Source organism: Onychostoma macrolepis, chromosome 23 (assembly GCF_012432095.1).
Source record: "Onychostoma macrolepis isolate SWU-2019 chromosome 23, ASM1243209v1, whole genome shotgun sequence".
In the NCBI taxonomy this organism is placed as follows: Eukaryota; Metazoa; Chordata; class Actinopteri; order Cypriniformes; family Cyprinidae; genus Onychostoma; species Onychostoma macrolepis.
Genome location: NC_081177.1, coordinates 16152905 through 16174078, shown reverse-complemented (window position 1 = coordinate 16174078; position 21174 = coordinate 16152905). Strand labels below are relative to the sequence as shown.

General features: G+C 38.5%; 1 protein-coding gene across 6 annotated transcripts in view; it reads left to right on the top strand.

The window, feature by feature from the left end:
* Window positions 1–21174, top strand: part of samd11 (sterile alpha motif domain containing 11) — a 76166-nt gene that overhangs the window by 17332 nt on the left and 37660 nt on the right. For 2 of the 6 annotated variants that reach the window (XM_058764098.1, XM_058764097.1), the window contains exons 2-4: window positions 364–455; window positions 8897–8992; window positions 14617–14789. In XM_058764098.1, the coding sequence (XP_058620081.1) occupies window positions 364–455; window positions 8897–8992; window positions 14617–14789 (361 nt within the window). Of the gene's footprint in view, window positions 1–187; window positions 207–363; window positions 456–8896; window positions 8993–10975; window positions 11704–14616; window positions 14790–21174 lie in introns of those variants that run through there. The other 4 variants (XM_058764102.1, XM_058764099.1, XM_058764101.1 and 1 more) reach the window with 3 other exon arrangements.

The window sequence follows — 21174 nt, the reverse complement described above, 5'->3', positions numbered from 1 at the left end:
AAGGCTAATTTTGTACATGTGCACTCTGGGTATTACTCTTGGTCACTTACTATAAATAAAATGAATGTCCTTTTAAGACACTTTTGTTGCATGGTGACACTGTCCCATGGATGAGTTTGACAGATGGGTGGATGACTGCAGGAGTTGTTAAAGTAGTCACTGAAGGGATGCATTTGGTGCAGTTTCGTTGGAGTCATCAGATGCAGGTCCATTTCTGAATGATTCTTTTAAAAGCTGATTTTGTTGCATGATGTTAACGTGAAATGAATTCTGTATTTGAATGCTAGATTGTTTTGTACTCCATGTGTGCATAAACATTTACAGGAATCTAAAAGGTTAACGACTGTGTTTTAATTTTTTTAGGGAAAAGTCTGAAGACACTTATGTCCAAAGGAATCTTACAAGTACATCCTCCAATCTGTGACTGCCCTGGCTGCAGAATTTCATCTCCTGTGGTAAGTGCGCAATTCAACTTGGTCCATGTTACTTATTTTGAATTGAATGTGTATTTTAAATATACTGACAATGTGTTCTTTTATATATCACTTTAAATGGATAGTTTACTCCAAAATGAAAAATCTGCCTTATTTAATCAGACTTTCTATCTTTCAAAAGGAGATGTTAGTGACTCAGTCACCATTCACTTTCATTGCTTAATTTTTCCATTTAGTGAAAGTCAATGGTGACTGAGACTGTGTCTAACATCTAACAATACAGACTAAATGACAACAAAATTTAAATTTTTTGATTACGGGATGACCAAGTTTGTGCATTGTTGTTGTATGTTGAAATTGTCCTGCATGTAAAGCATAAGGAAGTTTATTCAGTGAAAAGTTAAGCAGAGGAAGACACGCCACTGCTGATGAATTACACGGTTTGATGCATTTTTCTCTGAATTGCATTAGAGATGTTAAGAAGGACAGTGACTTGCTGTTAGTGCTGTCACGGTTGTTTCTCAGAAAGTAAATAAAGACCAAGTACAAGGAAATGTGAAATGGTTGGAATTGATTGTTTTGGTTTGTTGGACTCCGAGCTGCAGTGTAAGGTCACAGATTGTCTGTAGCAGATGTTCGAGCAAAATGCGCCGCACGCTCCTTATTTTCACTTTTCCAGGACGCTTCATCGATCATGTAGACGACAAAACTAGTTCAGTGTCCGTGAAGGTCAGAAAGAAATTGGGAGTAGTTGAAAGATTCATCTCTCTAGAGGGCACTTTTGCAGAATTTTTTGGACATGGTGGCAATGCCACGGATTGTGATCATATACTGAAGTTAATCAGTAATATTAATAGCTGATGTATGGACTTTCATATCTCTTTATTCTCACTCTGTGATATCTCCCACCTCCGTTAGAACAATCAACTTTGTGCATTGTGTGTGAGCATGTGTGTGTGCATGCTGCAAGCCGGCTAGCGGTTGGCTGCCTGCAGTATTTGTCCACACAGGTGCTGTGTTTTTATCTGAACTGAGCGCGTCTGTTGCCGCCTCTAACGGTTAATCTGGAGGGGAAGGGCGTAAGAAGCTTACTGAGCTACTGAACGTAGCTACCGGTGATTACTGAGGCAGCGGCACGCAAAGCGAAGGCGCTTCAGATAAGCTGGAGGTGTTTGAGTGATGCAGGTAAACTACTGAGGAGGGCCTGAGCCAGAGCCAGAGGAGATAAAAACTTAATGGCTTAGTTGTTTGGGGCCCTTATATTACCTCGCACTGAGGGCGTTAGAATCTCATGGAGGCTGATTTTGAAGATGAAGTCGAGGAGGCTCGTCACTAGCTCTGTCTGATTGTTGTCTTATCACTCCCGAAGTGAAAGGGTTCTGTGGTGCCGTATCATCTGATAGTGTTCAGCTGAATCAAACCCTGACTGAAATTGTCTTGCTTTAATTGGTTTAACCAGCTTCCATCTGATTATTTCAAATCACACGTAAAGTTCTTTTGAAGTTTGATCGTTTACTTTGAAACGGTTACAGTTTCTCTTAAGTGCTGTGACATCATCTGCAGCATTTCTGATCTGACTACTTGGCCAGATGATTGTTGTATTTGATCTTTATATGCACTTTTTTTATATATATGCCATATATGTGATTATGAACTGTCAGTTATCTTTAAATCTTGTGGCCCACTTTTGTATTCTGTTTGAGTAATATCGGGTTTGCAGTTTGTTCATTTATTGTTGAAGCTGGTAATTCGTTTCATGTCCACTCATTCCCCTCTATGCTACCGCTTTTTGAAGATGTTCTGTCTTTGGCCTTCCTTTGGTTTCTCTCTTAAAGGTGAAATTTGCAAGTTTAGCACCAGTAGTGGTACCAGATGGAATTGCAGAATTTTATTTAGTGGCTCCAAATTCAGTTTGGTGCAGCAAAAATTACGCACTTTGACTTTAATGAAACAATGACTGTTTACAAACAGCTTTCCTAAACACTTGCCCACCATTAGTCTTCCAAACAGGTAGCCATGTCCCAATGAATCAATGTTTCTCAAATAAACAGAGTAACATTAAAAGAGCCACAGTATTTACACTACAGAGGGTGAACTCACAGTTGTAGAAAGTCAGCATAATGACTCCTGTAACTCTACAACCATACACACTTTCTCTAAAAAACACTCACTTTCACACTATATAAACCTTCACACATTAATGCTTTCGTGTGAAAGAAATATTAAATGATGAGAATATAATTAACACCTCAGTATTACTTGTTCACTCACTTAATGTACACACACTTTCCCTTTGACTGTTCACGAAGTTTGTCAAGAACTTGTTCATGCTTTCTAACAGTAGTTTGAATACTTCTAAAGAAGTGCTCTTAAGTGGTTGACCTGGACCTTATATCTTACGTTACTGATGTCATTTTTTCATTTAAACAAGTTGGTACAATAATTAGTTTGCAGGAGGAGTTCCAGGAAGAGTGTGAACAATAAACCATAGGCTATACTTAATGCTTCTTCTTTAGCATTTGAAATTGACAGTTGTATATGATGACATGATGGCTCTCAATTGACAAAAAAGCGAAGCGCATGCCTCATGCTATGCATGTCAGTGATGCGATGACATGAACTCGCTCTTAATTCGGTTGTGAGCCCTGAAAATGGAGAGTCGATTTCTTGTGAATCAGTCACTTCAATAAAAGAACTGTGTATGTGGCTAATGTGTTTAGTATAAATGGGACTGCTTCTGTTTGAGTGTAACTTTTATGAATTAGCGTCCACAGATCTTGCAAGATTAAATGTAAAAACAAGAACATGTACAAAACAAGAGGTCACACTTTATGCAAATGAATATGGCAGTATGCTCTGTGCTGGTGTGCGTTGTCTCTGAGAGGGATCACAGTTTTCTTCTTAAATTGATTTATGACCAGTGTAAACTCAGTGCTATTCATTACTCTAAATACTCAGTAACAGCATTTTTAGGTTTTTTTCAACCCTCTGCAGCTGTATCGGAGGTGAAAATTTTCCTTTCAAGGTTATAAGTTTATCATAACACCTAGCTTAGGTGCGATCTGTGACTGTGGACCTTTGAGCCATTGTTTTAATTAGATTTGTCCTAATGAAGCGTGCTTGATGACATAGTACCATTGTTTGCATGTTTCTGTGTGGACAGATGAATGATCGTGTGTTGTTGTTCCTTTAAGAGTCAGAGTCATTCAGTTGGCCTGGCTGTTGTCTCCCAGGGGAAATGTGCTTCCTTTCTCCTGTTTTTTCAGCGGAACTAGTGGAGGCTGGCAGGAAATTACACTCCGCTCCGTCTCGTAAATATCTCTACGAATCTGGGCTTCCCCCTGCTGCTTCCCGGGTCAAGAAAGAGTTGTCACTGGGGGGTTGGGAACAAGGCTGGTTAAAAAACATGGAAGATGGTGATGTCGCAGTCTAAACATTTTAGAGTTGGTCCTTCAAAGAGAACAGTCTCAGCAGTTGTTGATGTATTCATTGCACGGCTGGTACGCAGCCTTCGGAGGCAAGAAGAAATTGCACGTGGATGGAATAATTCTCCCAAAAATGAAAATTCTGTCATTATTTACTCACTCTCATGTCTTTCCAAACATGCATGCTCTTATTTTTCCTGTGGAATGCAAAGACAGTTTTGAAGATCTTGGAGCTCTTTCACTGCAAAAGTTGTCAAAAAACTTGTTATAAATGAGAGAAACATATTTCTGTAGAGGAATGAAATTTAAGTTGTTATTTATGGATAATCTTCCTTTCTGCAAAACTTGTGTATAGACTTTTTTTGGAGTTTTGTATGGAAAGAAGTGCTTAAAGTCACAATGAAGTGCATATAGCAACAGATCTTTTCTTTTATATTGTGACATACAGTACATCCAAGTGTAATGGATTATGAGTTTATTCATCAGTTGTTAACTGGATTTTAAGAAGTGGACTTTACCCTCAAAAATGAATGTGACTTTGCAGTAGAGGTAGGTAATGTACCGGTAGATATGATTAACCAGTAGAAATTTGTCAAACGGTTGAGATTTTAGACTATCATTTCTATCGCGGTTAGACGGTCACGTGACGCTGCTGTGCTATGTAGTCACGAATAGGCCTGTCACGTTAACAACTTTTTGTTGCGCTATATATTGCCCCAGAAATAATTGCGATAAGCGATATTATTTTCATTTTAAAGACCATTTTATGCCACTGAATATATAATCATAATGTAACAGCATAATAATGCAAGAAGGCCTACACACTTCCAAATGCCAACAAACTTTTTAATTTTTAAGAATATTTAGTTCATGGAAATTAAGTGTCAGAATATTAGATACCTTAAAAGACTTGAATAAATAGTAAATAAACATTTTCTAACAAAAAGTGCAAAGTAACAAGTAGAAAAAAAGAAAAATGCACAAAGAACTTGTATGGAGATTTTTCCATCTACAGATTTTTCCCTGACTTTCTTTTCTTTGTAAATTAAGGGTGCACACTATTGCTGAAAAACACAATCACTACTTAGCTGTCAGATTTCTGTATGCACAAAGGCACAGACTCCTAAACGAGGCCATATCTGCAGATATCTATCCATATCTATCTGCGATAGAGGCTATTTACACTAAGTAGCAGTATTCTTTAGTGATATGCTATTTACACAGTGGAAATAGCTTTAGATTCTATTTATTCTATGTTAAAATAGCAGGATCCTGTTAATTACTTATTGCAAATATTGAATAAAAGGGTATGATTAATTGTAGGGAAAAACATTATTAGAGAAAAACATTACTTATTGTAAATAGTGGCAATTATCCGCACCTCTGCATTGTAATACATTAATAAAATAGTATGCAATAACTTATTGAGTGTAATTTTTTTATTTTATTTCAAATTATTAAATGGATGCCACCTTATTGGGACAAGAGCTCTCCCTACACCTACCCTAACCCTACCCGATACTTTATGTTCAACTTTTTGAATATTTCCTTCATTTTTATTTAAAAATAAATGCTTTTCTGATGTGATTTGAAATTTGAAAAGGGAGAAAAAAAAGTTCGCCAAAAGGCAGATTCGAACCCCGGTCGATCGTGTCAAAAGAAGTGTAACACACGCTTTATCATCTGCGCCACTGAATCTGACAATTGACAATCGTCTTTTGCAAATTTGACTATCCCAATCATACGTTTGTGGGTGGAGTTAGTATAAATAGCCTCTGCCAACAACATGGCTATTTGCACTTAAATAGACACTCCGATTTTTATTTATTTTTTTTATATTCCCAACAATTAAACTGTTGCTCACAGAAAAAAACAGGGGGTGCTGCAGCACCCTCAGCACCCCCACTTCCCGCGCCCCTGCCCCTACTTTGCAGTCGATTTTAAGAAATGGGCGGAGTTTAAGCAGGCTAAATGATTACATACACGATAACATGTAAAAAAGTGAATTTTCATTTCATGCTGACTTTAAAGGGACAGTTTACACAAAAATTCCAATTCTGTCATCATTTACTCACCCTCATGTCATTCCAAACCAGTATGACTGACTTTCTTCTGTGAACCATAAAAGAAGACGTTGAAGAATGTTGATAATCAAACACTTGCGTACCATTGTCCTACACTGTATGGACAAAAAACACTAAGACATTTCTCAGAATATCTTCTGTTGTCTTCGACAGAAGAACTGAAGTCATTCAGGTTTGGAACGACATCAGAGTGAGTAAATAATGACCGAATGTCATTTTTAGGTGAATTTTCCCTGTAATGAGGGATCATACTTGTATTTCAGATCTTCCACTCTTCTGTGAGATGACGTGGTTAAAACGGCTTGTTTACGCAAGTAGTTGAAGTGTCGACTGTGTGATTCAAATTCACTAGAACTGCGTTAACGGCAGCGTAATTAGACAGTGATATTTTCGCTGTGGAGCGTGTGGTATTAGGTGAGGTTTGTTAGCGTAGACCAACGCTCGTTTGGCAGAGTGTTGCTGGAGGGCTGGGTACGGGCAGGAATGGGGGCTGACGCCACACAGTCTCACAACAGCTCCCTCGCTGTGGGGGGTTAGACTCGATGTGTGCGCGTGTCTGTGCGCCGTACGAGGGTTTGTGTAGTGGTGTGTTTGTATCCCTCACATGGAGCCGAGGCTATGCTGCTATGGCAACGGCAGGATCCCTCCTCAGGACAGCAGTGAGCAGCCAGGCAGTCTCTGCAGTGTGTTGCATTCATGAATTAAAGCAAATTAGAGCCCACTAGAAAACCGCACCAAACTCACAACAGGCTTTTTCCGTTGATTTTATTAGCTGCTTTTGCTTCAAATGGTGATTGCGATGCCGCAGAGATGAGTATTTTGAAGCACAGTAAAATCTTTCCCAGTGACAAACAGGTGAGACATTAGTTTCAACTAATTTTGTGTGCGCACATCCTAAACTGCCACGTATTTTTCAGATAATATGGAGATTAATCAGGAAATGTTGTAACTGAAGTTGGAGGAGGTGGTTACAGGAAAACAGTGCAGGAAAGGTTTACAGGCAGGTGAGGGACGACTGTGTGTGTGTGTGCGTGCTGGTATCAGAGCTGGGCGTGTCTGTGTGGGTGTTGGTGGGAAAGGTACAAGGCTTATCTATCAGCTCATACAGCTGATCATTACAAAGCCACTGTGGCTATATATGGATGCACTCCTCCCAAATGTCAGTTTTTACATATGGCTGACCCAGTTCTTTTCTCAACTGTTCAGATACAGTTTGATACCATCCAACATAATTTTCACACAAAAAAGTACAGTGTCATGCTATACTTTATATAAAACTTAAAAAAAAAAAAAATTTTAATTAGTAGAATTATGTTTTATTAAATTTCATTATTTTAATTATCTAAATAACATAAATAAATGTATACATTTTATTTAATTCTTATAAGCTCCTTTTACACTGTCCTCAAATCTGATTGGCTAAACAGCATTTCAAAAGAGTATTTAGCTTTTCTGTGTTTTCGGCATTCTGGACTAACTTTCAGTCTCTGTGCTGCTCAGTTGATCCTGCTTTGGCAGATTTAGTTTATCAAAAAATAGACAAAACAATATTATGTCTAAAATGCAAGTTACTTATTGCTTAATATTAACTTCGCACTGCAATAAATTGGTCAAAACGAACAATTTATGATGTTAATAATGTTACAAAATATTTAGTTTCAAATAAATGCTATTCATCAAAGAATCTTGTGAAAAAATGTATCTCAATTTCCACAAAAATATTAAGCCTTGCAACTGTTTATAATATTGATAATAAGAAGAAATGTTTTTTGACACCCATATCAGCACTTTAAAATGATTTCTAAATGATCATGTGACAGCAGCATCCATTACTCCAGTCTTCAGCTTTGCTATCACAGGAATAATTAGTTTTAAAATATATGAAAACAGAAAACAGTTATATTAAATTGTAATAATATTTCACAGTATTACTGTTTTTATTGTATTTTATTTTTTACTGTATTTGGATTTCACCGACCCCAAACATTTGAACAATAATGCATAAATATTTAATAATTGAAAAAATAAATATATTTATATAAAATAACACTTACAAATTTGTTTGTAAGCTTTATTTGTAAGCTTTGGGTTACTTTATCTTAAATGTGGCCTATACATTTCACTTTTCCACTTTTCATTCATACATTCTCAGTTCCAGCTTCTATATTGTGCCCTTTTGCGAGTGTGTTGGAGTCAGTACCTATCCATAAAGGTCTCCTGTGGCTGTCTTTTTTGAAGGGAGGGGGGATCCAAACGCAGGCAGAGAAATCTTGGCATGCATGGCTGGACTGCCACTGACCTCCCCGCGCCGGGAAACGCTTCACTGGGCTGACACAGCCCGCTCACCCTATGGGTCGGGGGGAGGTTGGCGGGGGGGTTGTTCTGGGTGCGGATGGGAAGTACACTGCCCTTCAGCTCTCTCTTACTTACCATATAACTTACTTCCATAACTATTGTAGCACTGGCAACAAAACAAAACAGTGTAGTTGTGAAAGCTTTTATAATTTGGTTTGGTGAAAGGAAGTTGTTTGCCAGTGTTTTCCAGCTGTATACACGAAAAAAGTTGATTAGATCCCATCATGTTGATGTAACTGAACTCTATGGCAAATCTGTGGCATGAAAGACGTGTGCACATAAAGTATTTATCATTTCCAATAGATTTAAGTAGGCACATTAAACCCTGCCACACCAACCTACAGGCCCCCACCCCCAGCTTGTGCCAAGTCTGCCCAGCGTCCCGCCTCCACACTTACGCTCAGCGTGTTTGCGGCATACACACAGGCACACACACACACACAGAGGTTAGAGCAGACAGACGCGTGACTCATTAGGCATTCGTCCCCCGGGGACAGTGCTGGGGGAGCGCGCCACAGCTGCAGGAATGTCATGAGCTGCTACTGCTGTGCGCAAATGTGTGTGTTTGTGTGTGTGTGTGTGTGTGTGTGTGTCTTAGCAGAAGGCCAGCACACCTTTCAGAAGATACAGCGCCAAGAAAACGTCTCTCGGCTTTTCCATATCATCCTTACTGTCTGAGCCAACAATAAGAAATGTAAGGATGCCTTCAGAACTCAGATGTAGACTGAAACACATTATATGCAGATTATACACCGGATAGATCCGGTCCCGCTTGCTGATTAGTCACTACAGCTTTCTAGTTTAAAATGCACGATATGGTAACAGCTATGACGTGAAACACCTGTTCACCATATCACTGCTCATCACCTTAGAGACCAATTATTAGACCTAGTGTACTGGAAAGTGACTGTGTTTTCTAGTGTTCATAAAGTTGGAAAAGAAAATGTTTTTATTAAAATTTTTATTATTTACATTATTACGGTCACATTTAGACATTGAACATGAAATTGGATGCAAACAGGATGTGACGTCATGCTCTTTGCTTCTGTTTTTAATTTTAAAATAGTAATATTACATTCTAATTGTATTAATATACAATTTATTAAAGGTATTTTACTTTATTACCATATATTCCCAACAACACTTGAATTCAGCCAGGAGGTCAGTCTGTGGCGTTTACAGTAGATCTTCCTTTGGTCACGCATCTTCTTGTCATAAAATATTTGCAAGCCAGAGCTCCCCAAACTTTAACTTTTGTATGCAGCAGAATGCAAAATTTCTTTGCATGAACTTGTGTTTCCTGTCTCCCATATTCAGATGAATATGAATGAAAATCAATGGCACTCACTGTAGTAAGTTCTTTAAGTAAGCTAAACTACCGTTCAAAAGTTTAGGGCCTTTAAGATTTTTAAAAGTCACTTTATTTGATCAAAAATACAGTAAAAAGCAGAAATACTTTAATATCATTACAATTTAAAATAACCGTTTTCTATTTTAATGCATTTCAAAATGTAATTCATTCCTGTTATGGCAAAGCTTAATTTAATCATTCATTTATCAGCCATTACTTCAGTCTTCAGTGTCACACAAGTTTTCAGAAATCATTCTAATATGCTGATTTGCTGCTCAAGAAACATTTATTATTATTATCAATTTTGAAAACAGTAACAGTAGTGCTCCTTAATATTTTTTTGTGAAAACCACGATACATTCTTGATGAAAAGAAAGTTCAAAAGAGCATCTTTTTTTTAACATAGCAATTTTTTGTAATCTAAACTGTCACTTTTGACCATTTTAATATATCATTGCTAAATAAAAGTTAAAAAACTTACTGACCCCTAATTTTTGAACAGAAACATATATCCTTCATCTTCAACCAGAGCTCACAGTGTGTGTTTTTTTTATACAGTCCTTGCTTGTTACAGCCCAATATAACTTTGAGCAAAGTTTTTTCCTGGCTTGTTACGGCTTATCTAAGGGCAGCTTTACTGTGCTGTAATTCTGCTGTTTTCTTGCTCCCTCTTGTGAGGTCTTTTCTATGAGGAGACGGTGAGAGCATCTCTCATAAGTTCGAAGCGTCTCAGCTCATGAGTTTTATGGGACTTAAGACAGAAACCCCAACCAAGCTGATTACTCACTTCGAGTTTAAATGTGTGGTTTTATATTTATGTGTGTGTGTGTTTTGTACAAATGTATATATATCTCGTCTCATTGAAGGGCAGACATTAAGTGTGGGCGGGCTTATTCATAGAAATGCTGCTTAGAGGAAATTCACATTCAATATTTTTCCATGCCTGAGTGACAGAGTGTGTGTGAGGGTGTGAATGTGTGTGTGTGTATGTACATGTAGGCGGGAATCGAAGCCCAGGTTTTTTATGTTTTTGTTTTGAAGCACCCTCCCTGACTCCCTCTGTGCGGAAGTGTTACCGGAAATAGTGCGCAGCCGCCCCCGGTTCTGCGTCAGTTACGCCGAATAAAGCGAGGGGGCTGGACGGGGGCTTTCCGGGAGGACGTTGAGAAGGGTGGGGGTTGGAGAGGAGGAATGGGGGCAGGGAAGTGTAAGTGTGTGTGTGTGTGTGTGTGTGTGTGGAGGCCTGTCTCCGCTGAGGCCATGTGGGTAACAGCCATCTTTCAACGCTAACTTTATCAGATAAAGCATCACTAGTGCCAGTGCACTTCATACGTAGCTTCCAGTGGCTGTTAACAGCTCCAAAACGCGCTTGCCATACGAACATAGTGTCACGAAAAATGAAGTGTTTGTTTGTGTGTTCACGGTTTTGTGTTGATATCGTTTTACATGAGTTTATACAAGATTACTCTCAGTTTAAATAACTTGGACGTTTAAATAAATCTGTTACTTGATACTGTGCTCAAACTAAATACTCAAAACTAAAATTAAACTCATTTTTAATCAAACTAAACAATTTTTCTATGTTAAAATAGGAGATATATAGACAAAAAACTGCTTCCTTCACAAAAAAAAAACAAAAAAAAAAACAGTCACTCTGGAAAAAATTGTGTTCAGCCTGCCCATCCTCAGGGATGTTTTCATCTTTTTCTGCTTTTTTCCCTCCTCCTTTTAATGTATGCCACTTGAGAGAATCCAGAGGGGCTGCACCTGTTTGCCTCTTGGCTAGTCTCTCCACCTCCTGCCCCGGCCTGCCACTCACGCCTCGGCTCCTGTGGGATGCTCTGCATATGTGTATGTGCGCGTGCGAGCTTTGGGTGTGGAGGAAGGATAGCTGCAGGGCTCGGCAAAGTTTGACAGAGACCGAGATGCAAGCATGCTCACACACACACACATACTTACACCACCCATTCACACAAACAGACTTTTCAGTTGAAGTTTTTCAAAGCTGTATCCATTCCTCTGGATCTCTGAATACTCCTATAGGGGAGATTGGGGTAAGCTGTGCCGCTTTTTAATTTTTTTGCTATGAACTGAAAGAAAGTATCTATAAGATACAGCCATAGAAAGAAGACTTTAAAAAAAAAAAAAAAGGGTGATGCAGTATCACAAATTACCCCATATTAGGGGTAAAGCTTTGTCATGTCAAGAAATAAATTTATTTAAATGGGGAGTTACATATGACCGCAAATCTTAAAAAAAGGAAGTATAATGATGTACAAAATAATGTTCGTAAACCCGAAAAAGGTTTAATATTCATAATATTTGAATGTTGAATTTTCATAATTTTGTAGTCATGCTCATAATAATATTTCTAATATTTCATAATAGTTGTTTAGCATTTTGGGAAGTGTTTCATTTAATATTTAAAATAAAATATGCGTGTTTTTTTTTTTATAATAGAGTCAGACACAATAAACAAACAAACAAACAGATACATGCACATATTACATGTGTTTTTAGATGCCTATAAATGTGCTTTAACATAAGTTTCCAGCGCATTTCCCATGATCTCTCAGTCACAAGCAGCACGATTCTGAGTAAATATATGGTCACATGGCAAAAATTGTGTACATTCTCTTATTTTATGATTATGAGGTGACACAGTGAGTGTGCTCATCTATTCCATACTGTTTTTGCAATCTGTTTCATCTCTTTTTTCCTCTTTTTTTCTTCACTTTTTTAATCTTCTTCTCTTTTTCCCTTCAAATCCTCTCACTCTCCCTCTCTGTTCACTCATGGATAGAGATAGAGGCACAGAAATCTGCACTGACCCCTTCAGGTCACATTAAAGGTCGCCCAGCTTCACACACTAAACCCTGAGGGCCTCTTATCCCCTTCATCCTTCACTGTCTTTAGATGTCTGATGCGGATAGAGGGAAAGAGGAAGAGAAGGAATCACTATCACGTCTCGTTCACTCATCCATCCTCCATCACTGGTCTCGTGGATCAATGGTCTTTCCCTCTGCACGGCTCTCTCTGACTGAGTTTTGCTGTTGGAGTTCAGCATGTTGTGCATTTCCTTCGCTCGGTCATTGCTTCCTCATGATTTGTGACCTGTGATTCATGATTCATCATTTATGAGATTCATGATTCAGATGCAGCTGCATTATATGTATGTGAGCTGTGAGGCTGATCTATATAGGTCATATGACAGCAGGAGAAACTAGAATGAATGCTTTGATGAACTTTAGATTGTCATGTGAATGTGAATTTTGAGGCTGGTGTAGTGTAGTTATTTGATTCGTGGCTTATGAACCAAAAGGCTGCAAGTTCACAGCCTACAAGAGGTGATTCCTCAAAACGATCCACATTGTGTAATTTATCCCAGATTGCTTTAGATAAAAGTATCAGCTAAATCGGGGGTTTTCAATCTTTTTGATACCATGGATCCTAGATTCCTTAAATCTGATGATCCACCTTGATGTCGAATATTATGATTTTGGAGGAAATGGCAGTAGTAGATATATATAGGTTATATATATACAGTGCCCTCCACTAATATTGGCACCCTTGGTAAATACACAGCCGTTCTTTTTTCAAAGGCGGCTGTGAAAATAAATCTGCATCGTACTGTATATACTTTTGATCTTTCATTCAGGAAATTCACAAAATTTTAACCTATCATTGAAGTAAAGCAATTGAAAGTGGGGGGAAAATCTCTTTGCGAAATAAATACTTTCTCTATTTCATGTTGGCCACAATTATTGGCACCCAATGTCCTTTTCCCAAGATAACAGCTCTGCATTTTGCCTATAATGCCTGATGAGTTTGGAGAACACCTGATAAGAGATCAGAGACCATTCAATCATGGTTTTTGGATGAGCTAATTTCTACAATTCTCTACAATTCTCCAGCTGTGATCCTTGGAGAGTCTTTGGCCACTCAAACTCTCCTCTTCACCGTGCATTAGGATGATATAGACACACGTCATCTGCCAGGCAGATTTGTAACATCTTTAGTTTATAGGAGCCTCTTAATTATTCCCCTCATTGTGGAAATGGGTTTTTTCAATTCTTTTTTGCTCTTTTCTTAAAGCCACTTTCTATTGTGTGAAACTGAACAATCTTGTTCTGTATATCAGAACTATACTCTTTTTTTACTCCTTGTGATGGAAGGGAATTCGGCCTTTGTGTTCCTCATATTTATAATCCTGTGGAACAGGAAGTCATGGCTGGACAATTTCATGCTCCTAGTCACCCTGGTGTGCTAAAATTTTTTAAATATGAATGTAATATGCTTAAGAGATATTTTACTCAAAAGAATTTCTAGGGGTGCCAATAATTGTGGCCAACATGCATTGGAGAAAAATATTTATTTCATCATGAGAATTTCTCCCTACTTTCAATTGTTTTACTTCAATGAAAGGTTAAAAGTTTTCTGAATTTTTTGAATGAAAGATCAAAAAGATCAACAAAGCAGATTTATTTTCACAGCCGCCTTTGCTCATATTTACCAAGGGTGCCGATATTAGTGGAGGGCACCGTATATATATAAAATAAAAAACCATTTATATATATATATATATATATATATATATATATGTATATATATATTTATTTATTTATTTATTTTATTTTTTTGTTTATTTATTTACATTTTACACTATTAACTTTTGCAGAGTATAGTGTATCTCCTTGGGTAAATTATGAATTCACATTGCTTTAAGTGTACCGAAAACTAGCCTTTCATGAATCAAATTACATGAATGTAAATGCGAAAACACATAATGAATATGACTGTAATCCATTCAGAATGTGTTTTATCAGCCTAAAGAGAATTGAAACCTCAACCAGCGTGTGACGGATCGGGAACATTAGCCATTTCTCTGTACCGCAGCTCAAGCCAGTAAAATCAGAGAAGGCTGTTCCCAGAGTCTCAGTCTGTCTGTCCCCTCTGTGCTCCTGCAGAACCGTGGGCGACTGGCAGAGAAACGCACCATCCCCTTGCCGCCAACACGGGTGCCCAAAAAGGAGCTGGCCTCCATTTTCAGCAGTGACGACAGTGAGGGCAGCGAGCGGGCCAGCGGAGATCATGCAGACATCAAACAGGAAGAGCTGCATTACACTATCATGAGAAAGAGGTGAGAATTTGTTGAGTGTGTGTTGTGTATATGTGTGAGTGTGTGGGTGGGCAAAAAGTTGAGTGCCAATCCCAGTGCCCGGGATTGATATATCAACCATGATCTGCCGGAAAGCGGTTAGCCATATCAGACATCAGTATAGCACCAAAGAGTTTTAAACAACCCTTAGGTCTTTACCCTCATAGCCCCTTATTTTGATGAACATGTACCCTCTAACACACACAAGTACGCTCATTTACTTTTCTGGCAGACACTACAGACACACACAGGATGTGCCAACAAAATACCCATGCTTGTGAGCCCACAGGATACATTCACAGAAATAAACATGAGGTCTTCTCATGAACCATATGAAAAGTGATATTGTTGATGAGGTATTTGCAGTCATGGCAACTTTCTTGATGTAGATCTCAGAACGGCTTGAGTAGCTACCTGATTCATTTCCACTGTGTTAAATTTAAATAAAACACCTTTAATATTTTAGCATGTGCCTTAACCGCACAATTCTATTTTGGGTGTAGCTCTTGTTAAAGACTGTGGAATGCAAGAAAGTACTTGGTCATAATAGGCTAAAGGACATTCAAATCAAGGATGATAACTATAACTATGAAGTTTTAATAATCATTTTAATTCTATGAGAATAGGGAAGTCCACTCTACAATTATAATGATAACGACAGAGAAACAATGGCATTGGAATCACATTCAGAATTATTTTTCTCAGCTGATGAATGATAAAAACATTGATAGCCAATCGGAATCCACCAAAGAGTTCAAAAACTTTGAGCATTTAAAGCAGCAGATGATATAACCAGAGCACCTATGGATGCTAATATAGTTATCGATATAACTATCTTTAGTAATTGTTCTTGGTGTGAACAGGCCTTAACACCTGTATATTCATTTGTATATTTTTCCTTGCATCACTTTTTATATCACTAACTAGGTATTAATAAAGGTACCATAGCCATAAATGTCAGTGGTTTTGGACATGCACTATTGTGGGACCATAGTAGTATTATTGGGTAGTACCTGAAAGTACCATATAAAAATGTTGTAGTGATGGTTGAGTATCATGGTGTATAAAAGTACTTGTTTTGTGCTTTAAACGGCCATTAAGTTTGAGTGTCCATGCCATTTATGTCATAACTGTCTAACTATAACTGTCTTTAATATTCATAAGTTACATTCACTTAAAAAAAACATAGACAAGACCTTTTTCAAAACCTAGTGAACTACTTAGGCAGTTACTCAATTCAACACAAATATTGGGTAAAGTATCACCTTTTAATTACATTAAGCATTTTTATTGATACTTTTTGGTATTTTTTGATTAAAATCAACACAATGCATTCTGGGATTGCGGTCTCTGTGAAGTATATATGCGGTGCTGCCTTAAAATTTGGCCTAAATGAGGCAGCGTAATTAAGTTTCCCATTATTTGAAACAGTCTTAATATTTGCTTTCCACCAAAAATAAAACCCATCCTGCGATGTGCTACAAGTTCCACATCTCCGTCTCCAATCAGTGCGAGGGAAATGAAGGAATTCAGCGTTCATTAAATCTTCATGAGCTGTGTTTGGCCTCCCTCCTCTCTGGCACACAAGCCTGAAGAAGCTTATGAGCCTGCGGTCGGTGCAGCAGTGAGCTAAGAGCAGTGGCTGAAGCGAACGGTTTTTCCGCCAGCGTTTTCGCTCTGCCTAAATGCATTACAGGTGATAACTAGCCAGCAGATGTCAGCCCTGGCAGGTGAGTCTGGGGAACCACATTTTTGTCAGACCATCTCCGCTTCTACTAAAGAACTTGTTGAAAAGCCCGGCCTTGAGGTTCTGATCTATTATTAAGTATTCTTTAATCACTAGAGCATGCCTTTCAAAGCTAGCTGTTGCTTTGAGACTGCAGGGTTTCTGTCTTCCGAGGGTCTTTAGGTGATTTTTCACTCACGTTTTTTGAATTGAAGTGTCAGCAGTAGTTTTCGGCGGTGTTTGCAGTGAGAGTTTGTGTTGGCGGTGTCTGCATGCGCTGGTGTGGATAGTTAAATCTCCAGGAAGCTTCAGTGCTTCTAATGAGAAGAGTAAGAGAAGACAATATTCTCTTTTCTCATTAGCCACTCGGCTCATGCTAAAAATGTCTCGGTTAGCCCTAGCTCCTGTCAGGCTTTCTTAGAGCAACCGCCATTGCTTATAGTGATAATTTGACTTATTTAGTTGCCTTTCTGTTCAACACCTCTTTTCCCGTGAAGATGTGCCATAATAGTTGTAGCTGTGCGGTTATAGACTTTTTTTCCCCTGCAGTAAATGGCGAATGAATTCCAATGGTTGAGTCATTTGAGTATAAGAGGCTTGGGTTTATGCCCACTGGTGTTAAGCGGTAAATTTGGGTCATTACACAGCACTGTTGGGATATCATTCTCAAGGCAGCCTATACGTTCATATGAGGTCGTGCCCTCATCCAGCATAGGCAGGTCATAGCTGGATCAGTCTATTTTGTTGAGCCACACAGGATGCTAGCTAGCTGTCATACTCATAAAAGACATCATTGGCCAAAACTGAGTGATGTGAGGGTGCTTTTGCTGTGCTGTGCATTGAAAACACCAGATGTGTTCACAAGCACAACTTGAATATGATTATGTTGTGGAATAAAGAAGGGCTCCGAGTTCTTACCTTGGAGCGGATCAGCTCTGAATGCCCAGGTACAAACCTAAGCCCTCATCTGCAGGACTTTCTTGGTCACTTCCTTTACTCAACCCCCGAGCCGCTGGCAGCCACTTACCCTGTGACACCAAGGACGGCACAGGAACCAGAACCGGCAAGCTAAACGTATTACAGTGATCTCCCCCCAACACTTCAGATGCCCGCTCGTGAAGATGCTAATGAATTTAAAGAACACTTATGACTAATATCTAGGGCTTTTACCCTGTTAAAGGCGGCGGACTGCGAGGAGCCACGTCTCTCCTCTGTTCCGGGGCCGCTCACCTCACCCATACTTTACTCAGATGAGGATCTGACCGAAAGAGATAATGGGATGTTCAATCTATGAAATTCAATTTCCATTGAGCTGGACTGGGTAAGTGAGTTGTGGAGGGGTCTTAACAAATTGGATTTAGTCAATGGATGGTGAAGTATGGGGAATTCTTTTTTGCGTTTGATCGTATTTACGCCTCATCATTGCAGTTTATATTAGTGTTGTGGTAGAGTGTGCATAGCGTTTCTTCAGTCCAAATGTATCTGCTAATATGTACTATATACAGAGGGGTCCCAAAAGTATGAGACCGCTTCTGTTTAACATTTTTCTAATTGAATGCTAATTATATTATCAGCTTAACATTTTGAACAAAAAGTTGTATTTAACTTTAGCTGCATGATCGATGTTCGTGTAAAACCTGATGATCATATTTTCCAGCATGATCCAAAGAGCTTCTTGTGCTTCAATTGAAGCAAGAATTTCCGACCATTTGTACAAAGATGTTTAGTGTCACAAATTTACTTAAATAGGGAAGAATCTGATATATTTATTATTCATTTTTTTGTTATGATGTCTCTTATTTCAAGAGTTTATTTCCAGGTTTAAATAAGATTTTGAAACCCAGATTTTCTATGCGGACTCAGATTTTTTGACCCCAATGTACGTTCTGCCCAAATATATTTAAAACAAAATTAGTGCAGTTTTAGATATACGGCCTGATGAATATACGTTTGCGCAAGTTTAGTTTAGTTTTCAGAGGATTTCCAGCCACTGCCGTGAGAAAAGCCGGTACACTTTGACACCTTAAAGAAGACTCCCTATATCTTTTAACCAGATTAATGTTAATGGCCAGCAGGTTTATAGGTGATTAGTCCTCAGTCCTCCTGTGTCCTGCAGGCATACAGAACTTTCTTTTTAAGAAAACAAGCTGCGCTTAGACTGAAGTGTAGCCCTTGGCATGGTCTTTTATATTCCTTTTTTTCTTAGTGATTTCATATGTGGAGGTTGAGGGTCTTTGGGTCACGATGCACTAGAATGAGTCTAAATACCATACTGAATAACAGAATAACAAGTTTGGTTTCATAATCTTTGAAATGTAAGTATAATCGGCTGATAAAGACAATGGCATGCCGTTGACTGTCCTCCTATCTCAAAATGTTCACTTTCGTGTTCTGCTTTAGCAGTAAACTTTGCAAGTATGAGATGTTTGTCATAGTATTAGTCTTCAAGGTCATGCCAATCATTTCCTGAAGCCTACCTGTGCACAGTCAGGTGTGTCAACACCAGGGCTTTGAGAAGTGCTGACTGTTTGTCTGGGTCATTACTGAGTAACCATCATGGATTATATAAGATAGTATACTTACTCAGAGGACAACCTGCTAAGAAAAGCCTCCAAAAAAGATGGCCCATCCCATATTGTCTGTTATATTAATGCTAATGCAATTATAAAGCCAATTTCGTCTCTTGTGTGAAACTACCTGGCATTTAACTGTTGATTTACTTTGGATACTCTCATGATTTTTGATGATTTTCTTATTTACAACCTATGGAAAAAAACTAAGTGCAGAAACATAAGTGGATTAGATGAAGTAGGGGAGGAGGAGGCAGGTTGATTCCAGAATGGTGGACCCTCCCCTTGAGCACGAGGGACAGGGAAAGGAAATAAATCAGACAACTGTTGCACCTGTCTGGATAGAAATACTGTCTGTCTTCCCCCGGGTTTCTGCGGCCTCTTCAGAGAAGGGCCTGACCTGTCTGTGTTTAGTATTAGAAGCGTTTGTCCAGCAAGGCGTGCCGTCCTCTTCCCTGGTGGCTGTCTGGACCTGAATGTAAGCACTCGGCTAGCCAGAAGTGGAAATCAGCTGGTCCAAACCTCAGGACTGAAGCCAACCCAAACCAGCGTCTTTAGCGCACTGTGACTGGCCAGGCTCTTAAAATGCTGGTATGTACAGTCAAGGGCATTTTCGTCTGACACTTTAACTTTTTTTTTTATTATTATAATATCGTTGAGTGCCTCGACACTGGGTATTTTTGGAAATTTTATTCTGAAAAACAACAGACAAATGATAGACCCATATGTTTTAATTTTCCTTTAAAGGTTTTTGTACTTTCGAAGACATTCGGCTGATGATGAAATGCCTCTTGGATGAAATGGTTTAGGTTAAGGATACCTTAACTTTTTTTTTACGTAAGGGCTGCTTTTATTTGTCTGGTTTTGGCATGGTCACACAGGTTTAATAGTATCGTCCATATTCAATCATTTGTGTGGTCCACCAGAGGAAATGATGTGTACTCAAAAGTTTACTTTAAATCATGTGACCATGTGCGCCATTCGTTCGTTCGTTCGTTCGTTTTTTTTTTTTAAACATTTCCCTGTGCAGTTCTGGAGTGTTGCACGACACACTGCTGGGAAGGAGATGTGATGCTGTAGGATTCCTGGAAAGAACCTTCTCTTAAGGCAATAATTAGTGGTTGGGTTCCAGTTCTGGAACTTTTAGAATGTCCAGGGCTCTTCCCAAGGAATGGCTGTAGGCTTACCGTTCTACAGTTTACTATTTTCAGTTACTTGAAACTTAAATTTGTGTCGTTTAAAGCCCTGTTTTTAAAAAGTGGACAAATGCATCCCGCTATGTACGCTACAACAGATTTGTTCATTTATACTTGCACTTTCTAAATTCATAGGGCTGGAATTAAGGCCAAATCCAAAAATGCATTCATAACTAAATGCGTCTTTTTGAAACACATTTTCTTTTTGAATGCGTCTTTTTACACATATTTCAAAAATTTTTTCCATAGTGATGTTTTTTTTTTTTTCAATTTACTTGTTTTTCATTAATTAATGTAATCATAAAATCATCTGTCATTTATGAAATATATTTTGTACTTTAATTTTGTGTATTTTTGTCAGACTTGGTGTGAAGCGGTCTGTAGTTTTTGTTTGCAGCTTTGTTATTTCTGCGAAGATTTTCAGTCATCCAGGTGATTGGATCAGATAACAATGCAATGCAATTGCTTTGAATGTAACTGTAGACCACTTGTTTAATGTAAAAGCAGTCTGCATTGTGCTGTAAATAACTCTGGTATAAGCATTTACTAAGAAAGTAAATGTATCGCATTGAACACGCATCTCAATTCACTTGCGCTTCCCTTGCCTGTCAAGCCAACGTAAATAGGTAAAACGGTGAAGATGTTTTAATCAGGTGTTGTTTTCCTGTTAGCATCTCCTTTGATTGGTTTTGCTTCAACCACATGAGTTAATCAATGTCATTAATGTCACATCTACAGAGAGCAGCTGTCTTTAAACAGACGTTGCACCACATATCACAGCTCTCAGGCTTTTTCCGCTGTTCGCTTTTTCTAATTATCCAACACCGCAACGTTCAATGTGGCGAAATAATATTTTGTTTCACTTCTACTTTTCT